General features: G+C 43.4%; 1 protein-coding gene across 3 annotated transcripts in view; it reads left to right on the top strand.

The window, feature by feature from the left end:
- Positions 1–15,658, top strand: part of GAS7 (growth arrest specific 7) — a 106,219-nt gene extending 90,561 nt beyond the window's left edge. For all 3 annotated transcript variants that reach the window (XM_075441127.1, XM_075441125.1, XM_075441128.1), the window contains exons 11-14: positions 1,609–1,732; positions 4,145–4,224; positions 6,587–6,685; positions 7,395–15,658. In XM_075441127.1, the coding sequence (XP_075297242.1) occupies positions 1,609–1,732; positions 4,145–4,224; positions 6,587–6,685; positions 7,395–7,508 (417 nt within the window). In that variant the 3' untranslated portion in view covers positions 7,509–15,658. The remainder of the gene's footprint in view (positions 1–1,608; positions 1,733–4,144; positions 4,225–6,586; positions 6,686–7,394) is intronic.
- Positions 15,659–18,650: the final 2,992 nt, after the last annotated feature.

Genomic DNA, 18,650 nt, shown 5'->3' with positions numbered 1-18,650 from the left:
CTCAGTCTGCTCTTGGGTGTCAGTTGGAAAGGAAAATACCATGCTCAGTCATCCCAGGAGGTTTTTTGGACTTTAATGAAAGACCAGAATGCACACGAGAAAGTTTGCCGGGGTCAGAATTATTGCAGGATACACAAGGTTATTAGACTGTATGTATGCGGGGAAGGCATTTTTCTGCAAAACAAAAAGTTCTTCACAGTCATATTTGCAAAGGAACACAGTCCTCACTAGGGATGTTGAAAAGAATGAGTTAGAATCACAGAATGTTAGGGGTTGGAAGGGACCTCTGTGGGTCACCCAGTCCAACCCCCCTGCCGAAGCAGGGTCACCCAGAGCAGGCTGCACAGCACTGCGTCCAGGCAGGGCTGGAATATCTCCAGAGAAGGAGACTCCACAGCCTCCCTGGGCAGCCTGGGCCAGGGCTCCGTCACCCTCAGAGTGAAGTTCTTCCTCATCTTCAGCTGGAACTTGCTGTGCTTCATTTTGTGCCCGTTGCCCCTTGTCCTGTCGCTGGGCACCACTGAAGAGTCTGGCCCCATTCTCTTGAGAATAGCCTTAAGAAGAAGGAATAAGAAAAAGAAAAGACAGTGTCTGCACTCATCCTTGTGCGCACACAGCTTCTCCCCAGACTGCTTTCCTGCGGCTCCCTCTTGCGACGTGCCGAGCCAAGCACAGGGTCTTTAAAACTGCAGACTGGAAAAATTCAAGTAATGCTTGGAGTGTTGTAACTTGCAGGCTGGTGTGACTGTAGAAAACTGCAAGGTGCTAACAAAATAGAATCATTCAAATTTAGTTTTAAACACTATAACTGGATAAAGAATAAATGTGACCTATTTTGTAATGAATATGTGCAAAACAAGTGACTTCTATGTATTTAGGCAACCTCAGCAAGTGAGGTGACAGCATGTATATGTGGTAATGATGTTTATTTGTTAAGACACTTTACTAATTTTTCTGTATAAGTTCAGTAATGTTAGTAATAAATCAGGTTTTAAAAGCATGAAGAACTTTAAAGTAATTTAAATAATCAGTTGTAACCAGGTCTCAGGTTCTTGATTTCTGCAGTGCGAACTGCTGTTGTCGTGAATCTGAATTAGTTTTTCTGAAAGAAGTCTAAAAGTTCCTGTTGTTACGGTTTCTGATAAGTGTATATTGAATCCAGAAGGTACTTAAAAAGATGTTTTGTAAGATACTTGAAGTTCTTTCAACAACTTGCATCCTAAGAAAAACAAATGGAAGAGCTGTCTTGGTAATGCTGGTTAAGACATTTGGAAGAAGCTCCAGCTCCCCTTTCTTCCAGAAATAGTGAGAAGGTTAATAAGAAACGTGGAAGTCTGATGATGCCTTTTTGTACTGTGTCTTTCTAAGAACCTATGAAGAGTTCAGATGCTTTTGTGCTTTGTTGGTGACAGCTTCTGTATGGTGGTAGGTCACTGCTTTGAACACCTCATGGTGTCCCAAGGACTTGAATCCCAGTTAGGACCCAGTTTTAGGCAGAGTCCCTGACTTCTAACTGACAAATACCTGTGTGAAGGAGTCATAGATGGCTGAAAGCAGCTGGCAGCTCTTTTTCTCTAAAACGTGTGACTCTTCTTTAATTACTCCAAGGCCCGGAAAGCCTTGACAGAGAGACAGAAGGATCTAGAAATGAAAACGCAGCAGCTAGAGGTGAAGCTCAGCAACAAGACAGAGGAGGAAATCAAGAAGGCGAGACGGAAGTCCACTCAGGCGGGTGAGTACCTGTGTCTGTCAGCGGCTGGAGGCGAGCGCAGCCCAAGGGAGGGCAGGAACAGGCTGAGGTGCAACTGTTTCTTGTTTTTTAATACTGTAGCTACAAAGTGAACCATGCTACAAATGTGTTTGGTGTTAAATCCTCTGAAGAAACAAGCCCAGTTTTTCCAAGTCAGACCTCACAAAATTATGTTTTTGATAGCTGGGGTGAGAACAGTAAAAGAAGGGCGAATTGTCCTTTTGTTTTGTGAAAGTGTGCTGAGATAACTGAATGTTTGTGAAACTTTCAAAGTCAGATTCAAATAAACTCAGCTGAGGATATTTCTTCCTTATATCATTGTTCCTTCCTTGATTCTTTCCTAAATCACAGTCACCCACAACTATGTGGGTGCCTGTTACGCTTACTATTACTGTCTTTTTCTTTGAAAGTGAACTTTTTGTCTTTTCTTCACTGCTACTCAGTGATTTCTGTTGAAGGGATACTGAGGATATAGTAGTGTGCATTATATTGTACTGAGGACACAGCTACTTGATGTGACCTGTGCACATTTTACAGAGGCTCAAACCACTTCTACATGATCCTTCAGGAACTGTCTTTCCTGAGATCTCCAAGCTGATATGTGCAGCTCTGTCAGTACCTTTGCTCAAAATATGTTTTAACTAGGCCTTCCATGTTTCATCCCTTCATAGGTCCATTCCTTGGCAGGGTGGTTCTTCATAGTTCTGAGGCTTTTGAAACTTCATGACATAATAGCCTGTCTGGCTTTTGAGGAGGCTGAGCAGAGTCATTGGCAGTGTGACCATGTGCATAGACAACTGTCTGAGGAGAAACAGAAGTTATATGTTTGCAACAGGGGGCTCCATGAGAGATGCTCTTTATCCATCTGCAAATTCACAGCCTCTCTGCATTCTCTTGGGTCCTCAGAAGTTGTTTGTAATAGATATTTATTGAACAAGCAAGGATGAGCTGAAGATGAGATGGGAGTAACCCAGAGTTTGGTGTGAGTCTCCCCGTCTCTCCCTCACTTTTTGTCACTGTTACGGTGCATGGCAGGGGAGGACTCGCCTCATCCCCGCAGGCAGCGCTACCCAGCAGCCCAGCTGGGGTTCCTGCGATGCACACAGCAGCAGCATGTAGTGATCTAGCTTTAAAATGAGGCCTGCTGCAAGTGGACAACAGGACTAGAGAGCCCTAGACCAGAGCCCTTCTATGATCCCATCGGTTGCTGATCTGTGGTGTTGCTTTCTGCTCCCATGGATTGTTCATGTGTTGCATGGCTTTCATGTTTCTAGCTGTGCAATGGCTCAGACTCACTTGGGTGGGTGGAGGATAACCCCAAGTCAGATAGCTCCCGAGGAGCCTCCTGGAGTGTGGGAGCCATTAGTTTGGACTTGTCATGTCAGATCAGACATATCCCCTGTCTGTGTGGATAAGCTTACCGCCAAGCTTTAAGCCCTGAATCCTGGTTTCTTCACAGAGTTTGGTTGCCACTCCAAGTTCTAAGTCCTTGAGAGACTTCCATATGCGTTTACTTGTTTGGTCTATGGCATCCTGTTTTTAAAGCTTGATTCTTCCACGGTTTATGTATAAAGACCTTTTTACACCTAAAAGAACAGGATGAATTTGAGCCCTGGACCTAGGCATCAAATCGTTAGGAAAAGCATAACTGAGCCTCATTTAAAGAAGAAAGAGAATTTACTAGCCAGAAAGCAGAAATACCCGAGACATACCTTTCAAATTTTCCACCCACCTTTCCCTCTCTGTCAGAGCAGAGTCCTGCAACAAAGAAAAAACTGAAATAATTGCAGCTTATTGTGTTAGTGCCCTGATCATGGGAGGAAGCCAGAGCTCGACTGGAATCATGCATCTTCAGAGGCTGGAGAACGCAGGAGTGTGCAAGTGGGTCGAGGTTGCAAATTAGCATCCCTCAATATCAGACAGCTTGAGCCTGATGTTTCACTCCTGTTTTAAACAGATCTGTCCTAGAATGTGGTCTCACCTACAGAGTGCTACCCTGCAGCTCAATGACTCATTACTATTGATTTCCCATGTTAATTGTTTTATTTTTCAGATATAACTTTCTGTTTGCGATCTTTTTATTTTTTTTAACTGAAGTGACTTGCTTTCATAGTTCTGGGCATTTTGTAAAATATTGCTTAATGTTAAAATCTTGTCTTTCCCCCTGGTCTTTTCTCACCCCAACCGCCTGATCTCTACCACACATCAAGTGTATGCATTTTGTTGAATTTGTTGCACCTAACAAACACCATGTAACAGAACTGCCTTCAGCTCCACCAGGACAAGACCTTCAAACCCTCTGGGTCTGTGTACAAAACCTGAGCTGCAATTTCCTTCTAAGCTCTGTAACACTGGCTAGAGAAAACTAACGTGTTGCTGTCTTGAACTTTTCAGGAGATGACCTGATGCGCTGCGTGGATCTTTACAATCAAGCCCAGTCCAAGTGGTTTGAGGAAATGGTGACCACCACTCTGGTACGTAACTCTGTGTAGCATCTTACATGTATAACATTGCTAAATTGTAATAGTGTACAACGTTCATCACTCATAGCTAGTTACAGTGCAAGGCAGTAGGAAAAATTGGGTGATAAATCTCCCATTGTGTTTCCTGTTCTCAGTTCTAAGAAGAACTCATATCATTAGAGGAAAGCAGAAATAATTGTTTCTTTGCGAAATGCTTTAAAGTAGTCCAGGGCTGCTCAGGCACCAGAATGCTGGAGTTGTCACCAGAAAGGATGAAGTAATGCACAAGGAAGACATGGAAAAATGTCATAAATCACGGATCCATTTATACATTAATGAATTTTTGTATTCCATGATTTTACAATTTCTTCAATGAGTGTTGCCAGCTCAGAAGAGACATGCTTTAATTGCCTATTGTTCTGTTTCTCTGAAGATAACACAGCTCACAGTATTCACCCTAAGGGGCTGAGTCACCAGGATGCCAAGATACAGCTTTGATGTTCTGTATTCCTTGAAATACCTGTACTTTGGCTTTAGGGCTCCTCCCTCATGTCATTCCTTAGAGCCCTGCTGGACAACAGCCAATTGCTTTCCAAAGTGGGAAATAAAAATGTCTTTTGCATGTATTTTTTCTCATTGGACAAACACAAAACTGTAAACTCCTCCTAATAAGAAGCAGGGTAATGAATTGCTCAGCGTTTGGAAGTGTGTCAGTGCAATATTTAAACTGCGGTAAATAAATAAAGGCAGATGGGTGAGTGGAAAACCAGGAGGCGGATGTCTTCCCAGAAGCAGAACAACAGAGAAAAAGTTAGCTGTTCCTATACATAAGGGATCTGATTCTCCTCTCGCCTTCACTGGTGATTTCTCACTGATGCGAATGACGCTGACCATCACTGCCCCTGAGTCCAGATATGGCCAGATATATGTTAGCTGCATATTTGCTGCCAGAGAAATACGACTCGGAAGTGCACTAGCAGATAGCTCAAGAGGGAAGTCCTAGCCTGCAGGCTGCACAGCAGGTTTGTCAGTTGTGAAACTCAGGCTGAGAAGCATTTGAAGGTAAGTCTTGGTATAAATGAATATAAAATCTAGATTGAAAAACAGTCTGCATCTGATCAGCTCAGATACAGATTAGTTCATATGCAATGCAAAGTCAAGAGAGCCAAGGTATGAAGATCTGTGTTTCCTTGCATGCCTTCCACCTGAGGTTTCTGGTGCAGATACAATGCACGTGCTGCGTATGGTGTGCTTACCAGCACGTGCACACTGGATTCTGCATTCTGGTCCTGAGCATCTGTGCCCTAAGTAAGGGAGTCCGAGTTCAAAGTGGGCCATTTTTTCCATAAGGACTGTACATCAAGTGGCAACAGCAATAGGAGCTCAGTTTATTTCAGTCCTGTCCATACCGTAAGCTCCTTTACTCTTCTTCCTCCCCAGGCAGATAGTCTGCCACCTGAGATTTTTGTGCTGTAATGAAGAATCTGTTTCGCAAAAGACATTCAACAAATTGCAGATAGCGCAGGGAGGGCGATGTAGCAGGCTGCCTGCTTGTCTGTGCTCACGTTGCGCTCTACTGTGATGCCTAGAAATGCCCTCTGAAGGCAGGGTTTTTTCAAGATTGAGCCCCATTGATGTCCCTGTGACTACAGAGCTTTCTAGTGATACAGCAAAGTCCACTACAAGTTATATCTTTAAAAGCAGACTTCCATAGCATGCTACTTCCACTGCTGCAGGTCAGATGAACAAGGAGGGACTACATGCAGATTCTGGGGTATGATATCAGAATCCAGGAGAAGAGGGAGGCAGAAAAAGTCAGGAGGAAAGTGAGAAATCACCTGCCTTTTCAGCTAAAGCATTGCTGAGGTCTGCTTTCTGCCAGCTGAGCGAGGTGGAGTCTTGTCCCAGCTCATCATCTGGTGAACAGATAAAACTGCTTTTACAGGTGTCTGGTTAGACCAAGGGCAGTCAGACTGTCTGAGCCATACACCCCAACGGGGTCTCCTGCTTCCCCAAGGAATCGTTGTAACTTCTGGAGCTAGCAATAAAGCATGCAAAGCTTCTTGCAGGAAACAGATTCCCTCCTGTTTACAGCATCCCTGAAGACGGTAGCTCCTCTCTCTGCTTTGGTTGTCTCAGTTTTGGAAAGGTTTTGACCTTGTTTTCTGTCATTAGGCTCAGGCTTAAGTGATTGCTGTTGCTTGCTGTCTCTGATCCTCTGCAAATCAGAGGGATGTGCAACCACAGAGTGCAGCCCCAGAGCGTGACCTTGGGGTAGTGTCACACTGACTGGCAACCTTTTGTGTGTCATCCTTTCTCGGCCTTCAAGCTCAGCTTCCAAGAAAAATATGGACTTGTTTTTCTTCATATCCAGGAGCTTGAGAGACTAGAAGTTGACAGGGTGGAGATGATTCGGCAGCATCTTTGCCAGTATACACAGCTGCGGCATGAGACAGACATGTTCAACCAAAGTGTAAGTCTGCTTTTTATTTGGTCCCTTTGATCTTTACTGCCCTTCAGCTGAGCCAAACAGCACCTGTCCTGGTTTGACAGACCTGTATCAAAAGGAGATGTGAAAAATGTATGAGGTCAGCTTGTTAGTTCGCAGCAGTACTGTACTGCTGCCCTACAGTCCGGCTCCTCCCAGACTCTGACCCTGGTTGCATTTCATACTGCTGGATCACAGCTTTTTGCTGGGGGAGACACAATGAATTGAATTGCATTTGGCCAGCATGAGCCTTTATTATCTCTTCTAACGTGATGCACTACTACTTGAGGTCATCTGTTCTTGCAAGGGAGGTGGTAAGCAGTTTCACTGTTGGGGGAGGGAGTATATATGTTTTCTTATTAAAAAATACAGGGGATGTATGCCAACCTCAGTACATGGTTGTATTTGGCGTAAGGTACAGATTGCAGGACAGGAGTCAGAGACCAACTGGCCAATGCCTGGCATTGGAAGCCTGTCTCTGCTTGACATTAAAAGTCTGCCTCTTCTCTGCTTCCCGCTACGAGGCTTCACATTCAGATCTGGCTGTTGTCCACCAAGTCTCACATACGTGCAGTTCTCACTTGTCTGCAAATGCAACGTAGGCGTGCCCATAGCTACTCTACACTTCATAGCAATGAGTGTCTCTGCTTGAAATGCGCCCTTGACATTTTGATTCTTGTTTTGTTTATTTTAGACAGTAGAGCTCGTGGATCAGTTGCTTCGGAAAGTGGATCCTGCCAAAGACAGGGAACTGTGGGTAAAAGAACACAAAACTGGAGATATCCGACCTGTGGACATGGAAATATAGACTGATCTATAGTTGTATGTGATGAGTCCACTGAATTAACCAGGCTAATGTTTGTTTTTTCAAAGGTCAGAAGAGCATAGGGAAAAGGTTGTTCCACTACCAGACACCTTGTAATTTATGCCTGTAGGGGCTCTCTCTGTTACATTTAGTCATTAAAATGGTCCTCATTGTGCTAAGCCTTAAGCACCAGACATTCCAGGGTGAAGAAACCAGATGTGTGCTTCCCACCAGAGGTTCCCAATTGCACGCAGCTTCCAGAAGAAATCTGCTTTCTGGTACAGAGAGCGCTCTGTTCTTCAGTGACTTTGTGCTACATCCCTTGCATGACTATCTTTATACAATATGTTAGAACAAACATGCAGTGAGCCTCTGGCCAGCAAGTAGATAACTGTTCGAACATGATGCAGGAGGCAAGGAAGTTCTGATCATGAATCCAGGGTCTGTCACTGACTGCTTTCATGGCCATAGGCAAGTCAATTAACTTTTCTGGCTCTCCCATCTATAAAACATGCGTATCTTGCAGCAATGTTGTGCAAATACATTGATTTCATGTAACAGTTTCCCACCATGGCAGTGGAGAAGACTCCTGTTCTTCCTGTTTTATACTCCCTCTCAGGGATACATAAACCCAGTATCATCATGATTTCTGTTCCAGGCCAATCAAGAAAGTTGAAAGTGTTACCATCACCGTTATTGATCAGGAAAGACTTGGTTGTGCTATACCTACCTCATTAGCTGTCAGAGTGCCCTCAGTGACAGAAAGAGGTTATATACCAAGGAATAAATAAGATGTTCAAAACCTTTCCTGCTTATGCAAGGTGTTTTCTCACAGAATCTCCTTAAAGACAGTCCTCTTTTTATTTGGGATCCAGGTTTAAATTGCCCTTTGTTGGTTCCTTCAGGTGAATATCACAGCCTTTAGGTGTCTTTAATTACCAAGTTCATCCAGCTGAATTGTGGGTTTTATCTTTTCAGAGCCTGATTTTCTAAGGTGCCATGAATCTGTGATGCTAGATTGCATTAAATGTAGTGCCTAGCACTTCTGCACCATCAGGTTCTTAACCTTAGGTTTTTCCTTTGTTACCCTTACCGCAAGCTGCCAAAAAATCATCACTGCTCTTGGCACGTAGTGTTATGTAGTTTGGAGACTGGTTTTGAAAAGGTATTCATTTTCTTCTCCCACTGTTATTTCTGATTGATTATTCAGTGTTCCTGTTAATATAGTTTTCAACATTTCATACGATGCCAAGATTCTTAAGATTCTTGCTTTAGATCCAGCAGAAACCTTGATTCTCACCACTGTGGCCTTTACTCGGTGTTTACTGTATTGTTACCTACAATTTCCCAAACCGTAAGGTTTCATTGGATCCATGGTTCTGCTCCACTTTATCTCATTGTTACCGTTCTTTCTTCCACAGCACCAAAACTGCATCCTTCTTTTGTTCTAGTACTATTCTATGTTTTTGTTCACCATCAGCAAAGTGCTGTGATTAGATCACTGAGAATTAATATTCCCCTTTACAAATACAAACTGAGACACAGAGAAGTCTTATCTGAAATACATTTTTAATATTGTCACAGTGATTGTTTTTCTGGTTTCTTATTTCAGACTGAGTTTTGTTGCATTTTCCTGTTGTTCCCTTTTTCTCAACCATCACTTTACCAGTATAGATTTGTTCTTGTCTTGAAAATGCTTCCATAACCTACTTCTTTGCTGCGTCACTAACCTTTGTAAACCTTTGCACGTTGGCAGGTGCAATGTCATGACCACTGCGTCCTCAGGATCAGTGTTCCTGGTGTGTGACACCTCCTGTACTGTACTTCCATTACACACTTCTGAATTTGCGACTATTATTTTATTCTTGGTGTTGGAAGCATCCAGCACACTGTTATGAGAGTCTCTCCTAAGTTCCTGCAAAGACCATTGCAATACAAATGAAACATGGTTTGCCTAAGTGTCACGTCGTCCTTGAGCTCAGAGTACATACGCTTCCCTGGACTCCTCTTGTTCTGCTCAAGCAGGGAAGTTTCATGATGATCTCTCTTTTTCAGTCTTCCTATTGATTCACTCTCTGTCCTGTTAATTTTTTTGGCATACTAATGTATGTTTCCTGTCTCTGCCATGCACTTTGGAGTACAGGCACTTTTTCTTTTTAAACCACAGATGCAGGGTGAGCTTTCAAAACTTCAGTGGCCAAAAATAACTGGAGTACTTAAGAGCTGCATCTCAGGTTGACTCTTGTTTTCTAAGCTGTATTGTAAATTAAAATGAGCAATCTTGGTGACACTTCACCACGTCTTGGTTTGATTACAAAACCAAGCTAGTTGTGCACTTTATACAGTATTCTCCTTAATAAATATCTGAAATAATCTGTTATCAATTACACTTTATTCTTCCTCTTTTTTTAAAGATGTTTGTTATTTTATCTGTTTTGGACTGGAAATACTGTTCATTAGCACAGATTTCTCTGAGGACTGAAATGTGTTTTGGTTCCTCTACTAAGATGTATTTAAGATACTCTCAATTCTAAGCTGTATTTTCTGGTACATTTTTCTCCCTTTTGTTTTATTTCCAGACAGTTTTCCTACTTCTAGTTTTTGGTCCATTTGAAATGTTGCAGGAATGTGTGAGCTGCACAGAACGATAATTTTCTTGATGGAGCCTCTGTCTCTTTTTCACTTTGATAATCTGAGGAGAGCACTTGTACCTGGCTGTTAATCTTTACCAGGCCCAGCAAACTCTTGCCTGGTGCTGCTCGGCAGTGGGTGAGATGCTGCTTCTACAACAAGACTTCCATCTGTAATCAGTGGAAGTGTTAGGGAAGTTTTGCTGTTGCTTGTAGATGGTTTCCAGCTTATTTCTTGCAAAAGATGATATTCCCTTGTGATACGACGCTGCAGACAGCGGGATCAGTGTTACCTGGCACGTTCACTTCTCTGCCTGATGGATCCTGGACAGTGTGATGCCTTACAAGTCAGGGAGTGCTGGAGCCCCTGTGCTTCTGCACGGACAGCATCTTCAAAGAAGGTAGTGGCATGTTTGAAGGGAAGCATGGACGCCTGCCTTCGTGTTCGTTTCTAACAAGGTAATTTTGGGAGTTTCAGCATTGCTCTATTCATCTTCCACTGAGTTGCGAAAATGCAGCTGAACCCAGTCTTTCCTCATGCAATAGCTCATGCTAAACAGTTCTGGAGCAAGATCAAGCTTTGTGTTGTGTTGAAATAGCTAGCATGTGAAAAGTATGATGATGTTGCAATGTAACTGATTAATAGGATTAGCAAAGTAAGTCTCTTGCCTCCATAGGTACTGAGCTTAAGGGTCATCTCATTTTGCCTGGCAGGGAGGTTGACATACTTCATGCAGATTTTCACTATTTTAGTCACTACAGGTATCTGTCTTCTTTTGTTGAGTGACACGGCTGTTTTGCATCTTCATACGGCGCTGTGGTCACAGAGCAGGAGGTGACCTTTCAATTAGTACTGTTTGCTTTCACCTGAAGAGGTACAATTAGTGGGAATTTGCCTCTGGTTCTTATCTGGTGCCTCTGCTTGCCCAGGTCTTTGCAGAATCTGCCCGTGTTCCAGGAGTCCTGCTGCTCCCGCAGAGCTCCCTCTTTCTCTTAGCCATGCTGTCACATACTTGTCTCGTGCTGTCAAGCCTCGGGCTCCCTGGCGATTTCTGCTTCAGCCAGAGCCTTTTGGCCCTTGTCTGAGCTCAAGGACCTCATGAATACCTACGGCTTTGAATCTGTTGGGTGTCCTGACTCCGGTGCCAGAGCTGGTGAGGTGCTTACCAGCCGTAACCTCAGCTACTGTACAGAATGAGAGCATTTTATTCATCATCCATACCAGCCCACTGATATCTTCAAAGTTTTCTTCTGGCACAGTTTAATAAATAGAGAGTTCTTGCTGGAAGTCTTTCGCTAAGGTATTCTTTCAGCTTACTTCCTAACAGAACTCATTCTGGATCCGGTGGTGTTGACAGATTCCTGTTGGAGTTAATGAGCTGGAAGTGATGAGTCCTTTGCCACGAGGGCCAAGTGCACTCTTCTCCCATCACTGGCAAGATTCCAGTTGCTTTTACAAAGAAACATCCAAAAAGACCTAATTCTCAGATTTCCAATCTGCTCCAGATTCACTCGCATCTGTAACTCACATTTGTTCATCACTTCTGTGTGTTGAACATCATTTGAAAGACTTCAGTTTTTCCCTTGTAGGCTTGTTATTTTATTATTTGACACTGAGCTCTTTAGAGATAGCTTTAATTTTTTTTTTTTTTTTGAGCTGCTGTGGGGTAGCTGTGCTCCCCCTTGTGTTGCACAGTTACAGTAAACACTGAAATAATTCTTCCCTTCATGCATAACAGGCAGCATGCAGATTTGTGCTTTGGTTCTCTTTGCCCTTTATGCATCTGCACAGTTTCGTGTTGCAGAATTAGCTGCTTTTTGTTTAACTGACAGCCCCATGCTGTAATGTCAGTGTGTGTAGCTGTCTTGTGACAGTGAACTGCACTCAAATCACCCTGGGTTTGGTTTTTTCTTTTTTTTTTTTCCTAACAGGAATTTTCTGTAAAGCATTCACAGGAAACTTTTACACGCTTAGCAGCAGTCATAATTTCTCAGACCTTCTCAGAACCCCTTTAAATTTGTCCCTGTTCTTAATTTCATCATTTAAATATTTGCTGCAGGTCAGATTCTTTCTGTAGAAATGTGCACTCTTCACCTGCTCTTTGGAAGTTCTCAACACTTGGAGATTTCTTGGAAGACAACAAGCGAGCATGTAGGTGATGAGAGACTTTGAAAATCAGGCTAACAAATAGAAATGCACAAGCCTCTTTTTTCCTCAGTCGTTGAGTATATGTAGAAGGTAAACATTAAGAAATAAGAACCTCAGATACTTACTGCGTAAGACCTAGCTGCTATACGTGCAGTTCCCAGCAGCCCCACAAGTGACTGTGGTAGGAGCGCAGCTCTAGAGCGTGAGCCTACAGCTCACCTTCTGATGCGGCTGTAAAAACCCAAATCCAAGATTACATGGAAAAAGTAGCTCTGCCCATCTATTCCTTCCGTCACACACACAGAGAAAAAGAGCACTGCTTACCCAGGTGGGTCCTTCACTATCAAGCACCTTAAGAAATCCAGACCAGCACCTTGAAGGTCCCCCTGGAATGAGTAGATGTGACTTCTTGGTATGATCGATTGATTGTTTCCTTCTGAATTGAAAACACATTTGCTGTCTCATAGTAGCTAGTGTACTCTTTTGCACTAGTGCAGCCTACTGGGTGCGTTCCCAGAGACGGCAGTAGGAGCCTGGTGTCACGGAGGCAGTCGTGGTCCCCCTTACTGGTTCCCTGCTTTGCGAGAACTAGATCTTCAAAAGATAGTGTCAAAAAGGCTGTTTCCAAAATAATGACCTTTCCTGATCACAGACCTTTCTGGAAAGTCTGTAGGCTTTTTGCTACCCAGAGTGTTGAAATAGGAGAATGAGGTCCCAAGGCTTGCTGTGAATGGTTCTTGCTGTGTGGGTATTCCTCCCGCACTCAGGCAGTGGTAGACAACGGCTGATGGGTGTCCTTTGCAGAGCAGAAGGGTCTGACATTACCAGAGGAGACTGCTGGGCACATTTAACTTAACCAGGGGGGCAATAGTCACAGATGTATTCAAATTAAAAACAAACACATAGGGCAGGAAAATATTTAGCTGTCACAGGGGCATTTGAGCTTCTGACACGAGGCACTCGTCTCCCTCAGACCCCAGTGGGTCCAGTAAAAGGCTCATCACCCTCCAAATTCTGTTTGGCGCATGAAAATCAGTGATGAAACATTCTGATGTATCTATTGCTTGATATAGGGCTCTCCAAGTAGCACCTGGTTGTGCTAGCAGGAGGCCGGCATGTGGCAACACCACACTGGTCGCTGCAGAATGGGGTTTGGCATTCGGCAGCACTGTGATGTCCCTTGCACTGACCTGACTGTGAGTCTGGTGGAGATGTGTGAAGCCTGGCATGCAGGTGTCCTCCAGGAGCTTGGAACACAAAGTCTTTCTGTGGCATAATGGTGATGAACTCTTTCCTGTCAGCAAATCCTTGCCTTTTCCCCAGAAGCACTATTGTATAAATAGTATTCATTACTTTGTCTTATAGTAGATCTTATTCATATAAATGTGCATCTTTCAGTTCTTGTTTTTGTCCTCTTCATGGTTACTGTAGCCAACCCTACATCACCATACACCAGTTTGCGTGGTCTTTTTTGTTTGGAAGGGCAATGACTCCTTTTTGTGCCAGTCACTTTTTTTTTTTTTCTTCCTGGACATTTTTTCTGAAGGGACCAACACATAGCACAATTTGACTTAAATTTCTAATCCCATGCATTCCTCAAGGCAGAAACCTTTCGTGCCTAATGATGCATCTGATTCTAAGAATTGTACATGGATAATATCTTTCATAAACCAATAAAAAAGAAGTCTTAGGTTAACCGCATAATAATTACAGAAAAAAATATATAAATTTGAAACATTCAAATTTAATTCCCTCAACTTACATTAAGTTGAACTATTTCAGGTGTGACGCAAGAGACAAACTCAGTGGATATTCAGAACAAAAGCTGCTCAGCTGCTGTATTCAGGTTCAGTGAGTGGACAAGACTGTGATTCTGAATATATGCAGTCTTTCAGGGCTACTGAATTAATGAGTAACTGAGTAATGGTTTGTATCGGAACTCTACTAAAATTCTGCTAGTAGTTCCCCTTGAAGTGCCTCTTTAAATTGTGTCAGCTACAAGCATTTGAAATTTCACCCTCCAAATTTCCAGAACCGAGGAGCAGCCAGTGCGCGCAGATCTGTGCAGGATTCTCAACCCTCCTGCCGTGCTCTGCACTGTGCGCCCCGTTAGGACATCCGCCTGTCCAGCAGACCTGCCTTGGTCTCACTGGTCATTTACTGTCCAGTGCAGTCATCTGGAATTCTCAGTGTTGAAAATGGAGTAGGAAATGTTAGACTTAAGCGCAACTGCATTGAAGGAGCGTCACTGACTTAGTCTTCTGATGCATCCTTCAGTGTAGGGGTCTTAGTAGAATAAGCAGGTAATTCTGCATAAAAATAGTTGAGTAAGTAGCATTTGGCGCCTAAGTAGGCCTTTATTGTGTAAAATTTAAAAAATGACTCTTTTTTTTTTTTAAAGCAGTTGCTGAGAAGATATTTTCTGGTACTGGAAGTCTAAAGCTAAATGGTGATTTCAGGGATGTCACATCTGCGTGCCATGACAATCTTAGTCGTTTGAATTTGGGAACGCTTACCTGAAATCCCTTGTTCCTTTGGAGTTTTTTTTAATGTGATGGCAGAGATTTTCAGAATAGCTGAAGGAATTTGGACGTCCATTTACCACTCTCTAACTCCAGCAGGTCAAAAACACAGTTTAGGGACAGCAACCTCTATCTGTTATGAAAGGAGCAGGTACTAGTATTGGACGGGTACTTTCTTCTCCTCCTTAGATGGTTTCCTTTCTTTCGGCAGTCCAACACAGTGTCAAAAATCCACCAAACAATTTTGCAGACATTCTAACAGCAGGGATTCAAAGGTGGGCCAGACCACCAGTCATACACTAAAATAAGAGTTTTCTACTAAAATAAAGTTGCTTAATTGGTCCTTTTTTGTGTAACTTTTGCTAAATACTTCTAAATTTCTAGGAAAGTTGTCTTTTGCCAGTACTAATGACTTATTTTTAAAGATGTTTAACCAAAATTTTGTAACATTCCATAAATTTTGGCTGAATAGACCCCTTAAATACTTTATGTATCATGCAGCCTCTGTCTGGGTACCTAGTAAATCTTGGATCATTGTGCAAATTATAGGATGGCTTTTGTTCCATAAGGATACATGAAGGAATCATTTACTGAATTTAAGAAGTTGAATGCAGAAAAGATTAAAGGGGCAGATCTTCAGCTCAGGTAAACTGGCAGAGTTCAGTGGAAGCTACGTCAGCTGTGGATCTTGTCCTTCAGTATTGAAGGCATTTCCTATACATAGTTTTTCTGTCTTACTGTAAAACAATTTCATATGGTTAAACTGTATTTTCCTATATTGTTCTGCAAGTTTATATGCACCACAGTGCTCATCTCATCTCCTGTAAAATAAACTGTACAGAGACACACTAAGCATGGAATTGTCTTTACCCAGTTGATTTTTCTTCTACCAAAGCCTCACGTCTTTTGAATGCAATATCATCAAAGAACACTTGGGGTACCATATGCACATGTACTGCTTTGTTGATACCAGCTTAATGCAGCTTGAATTTGCAATCACATCACTCGGGTGTAATCTACTTGTACTTATAGTTTTCAGATCTTTGCATGATATTCAGATGAGTGCAGTCCCTAAAATTTCGTTTTTACCAGGAAATCATTTTAAGAAAAGCCTGTAGTTAAGCGATTTTCTTTCTCAGACAAGCGGGCAAGCTGACTGTGATCAGTCTGAACACAGCTGCCGTGAAATGGGCATGCTCTAAATGATTTGTAAGTCTGCTACACCCAGTCAGTCCTTTACCTGCAAGTTCCACGTGCATCTTGAAGCTTAGTTGAAGAGAAAACACTGTTGTAAAATGTTGTTCTTAATAAATTGTTTGGCTTTGAATATTTGAGTTAACATGCATGCTGGCAGGTTTTCTGACAGAGTCAAAATCAGCCTTGCCAAAATCCTGTCTAATCCAACAACCGTCTTCAGAAGTGACCAGCGTGGGATACTGCTGTAGAAGCAGAGCTCAGAGCGAGCGTTGCAGTGCTGCAGAACTGGAGCCCACCTTCCCAGCAATGTGTGACTCAGTGACCCTGGAGGTAACGGTGTTATCCACACATCTCACAAACTTCAGTGGAGCTTTCTTCTAAGAATTGGTCCTGTTTTGAACTCGTGTAAATTTTAGCTTCTGCAGCCACCTGCGGAACGGCATCCTGCAGCTCTGCGGTGTGTTTGTGCACTGATGTGGTAAGTAGTTGCCGAGGTGTGCACACTCTCCTCAGAACAGGAGCAGGAAGGTAAGGCACTGAAAAAGTTCCAGGTGGATACTTGGTTTTCACAGCAGAGTCTTTTCACCTTGCACAAAGTAGTCTAAATCTGTTTAAAAAATCTCAGAATGCTGTCTCAGATGTTGGTGCATGGTACAGTCCAGCCTGGTGAATACATAACAATTCTCCATGTGCTGTGGTACGTTTAACTGCAGCTTACCAGCAAAAAGCATTTTCAGTTGTAGAGGACTTTGATACAACTTTGAAACGTGGGATGGGGCGTTACTGTACAAGCCATGACACTTACTTGCTATGATACTTATTTGCTATGCTGGTGTAGTGCCAGCGCTCAGAAAACCATAACCGTGAAGGGACCAGAGTGGACGGGTAGCAGGGTGGCAGCCTCGCAGTCTGTGGCATTTAGACATAAAGGGCAGGAGGTTTTACTGCATTCTGCACAGGAATACCCGTGCTAGACTTTTACAACTAAAATAATTAAAAAATCATCTTGGATTCCACCGTGCAATTAAGCCTTTGACCCTCTCACGTTCCTCAGAAGTGGAGAGAAAACTGCAAGGGCATCAGTGAGGAGATTTGATTTCAGACCGCTTTTGGGACTAAGAGTTAGACGTGCTTTCTGCCTCAAGCTGTTATCTAATACTTCAGAAGTTCCTGTTAATTATAAATAAAAATATGTCAATACAGTCTGCATCTTCTGCTATTTCCCTGATGAGCAACATGATTCTGAGATCTCCAGATAAATACAAGTTTTATGTATGGTGAACTGGACAGTATTGTTAGGAATATCCTAACTTCTGCTTTATTGTAGATATTAAGTATGTGTGGGAATCAGAGGCTGTGTGCACACCGTCAGGTTGGATCAGATCCCATTTTCCTCTGGATGCTGTTCCTCACAGCACCTCTACTGCATTTGTGCTGGGTCCCCGCTGCCTTCAGGGGTGGAATAACTGAAGTCTTGTTGAAGGCAGAATTTGGGAGCAATTCAGTGGTTAAAAGTGACAGAGAACTGCTGTGAGAGGCAGGCTCTTGGTTGCACACTGCTAAAAGGTGCTGCAGCCCTGCTGTGACAAGCCTTGGTCCCCAGTGCTCTTCCCCTGCCGCTGCGGGCATTGATGCAGCTTCAGGGAAGAGGTCCAGTAGACTGTTGAGGAATGTTGCAAAGAAATACTAAATCCCCAAGAAGCAGAACAAACTGTTAAGATTCCTCTGGCTTAAGGAGGAGGTGGGACATGTTGGGGTGGATTTGCATGAATCGTTTGAGTTTTCAGAGGTAAAGACCTGGATTGCTGAGATGTTTTGCTTTTCAATGCTGAAGCTATCGGAAAGCCCTGGCAGGGTGCAGCCCTGCCTGCCATCAGGGTGGGTGGGCGGTGGTGTGGATGCCTTGGCTGCTTTGAAAAGCTGGACTTTTCTGAGAAGGGTACTGGTGACTGGTAACTCTGCTTAGAAACAGTTTTTCACACTGTTCAGAGGTGGGAGGGGTGCAGCTCTGGAAATGCTTTGGAGGAGGTGCTGTGAAGAGTTGTTCAGGCACACACAAAACACCATTTTGCTGGCGTTGCTGTTCCTGGGCATGTGCCACGAGTTGGATGTGTGACCCCTTCCCAAGTCCTGTAATGGGCAGATTCTGAACTGATGGCCCTGTAATCAGCGTGAAGACCCAACAGGAGCCTGGGGAAAACATCAGCTGGCCCCTGTGACTGCAAGAAAAATGCTTTAACCAGCATAGGTTTTGTTTGTGACAGTCCTGAAAACTGCAGTGAATGCAGCCTGCGCTGTGTCAGACGGCACCCGCCCAGACTTGGCCAGATCCTCGCTTATTCTGGCTATTGTGCAAGGGCACTGCTGCCACAGGGGCATCCCACTTCAGCGGTCAGATTATACAGGCGTGGACTCAGTCAGTGACGGCTGAATGAGGGGTTTATACGGAGTATTTCAGGACTAAGCATCTGATGTTGGCCGCAGATGCCACCATGCATTTGTCTTACGCTGTTGAAGCTGAGTGTTAACGTTTGATACTGCATACTGTGTTTCGATTCTTGATTGAAAATGCAGCGCTTCAGGCATACCTGTTTCAGGGGTAAGACTGCACTTTGCAGTGACCTACTATGCAGTAAAAGCCCCATCA

Source organism: Opisthocomus hoazin, chromosome 21 (assembly GCF_030867145.1).
Source record: "Opisthocomus hoazin isolate bOpiHoa1 chromosome 21, bOpiHoa1.hap1, whole genome shotgun sequence".
In the NCBI taxonomy this organism is placed as follows: Eukaryota; Metazoa; Chordata; class Aves; order Opisthocomiformes; family Opisthocomidae; genus Opisthocomus; species Opisthocomus hoazin.
This window is presented reverse-complemented; position numbering and strand designations above follow the sequence as displayed.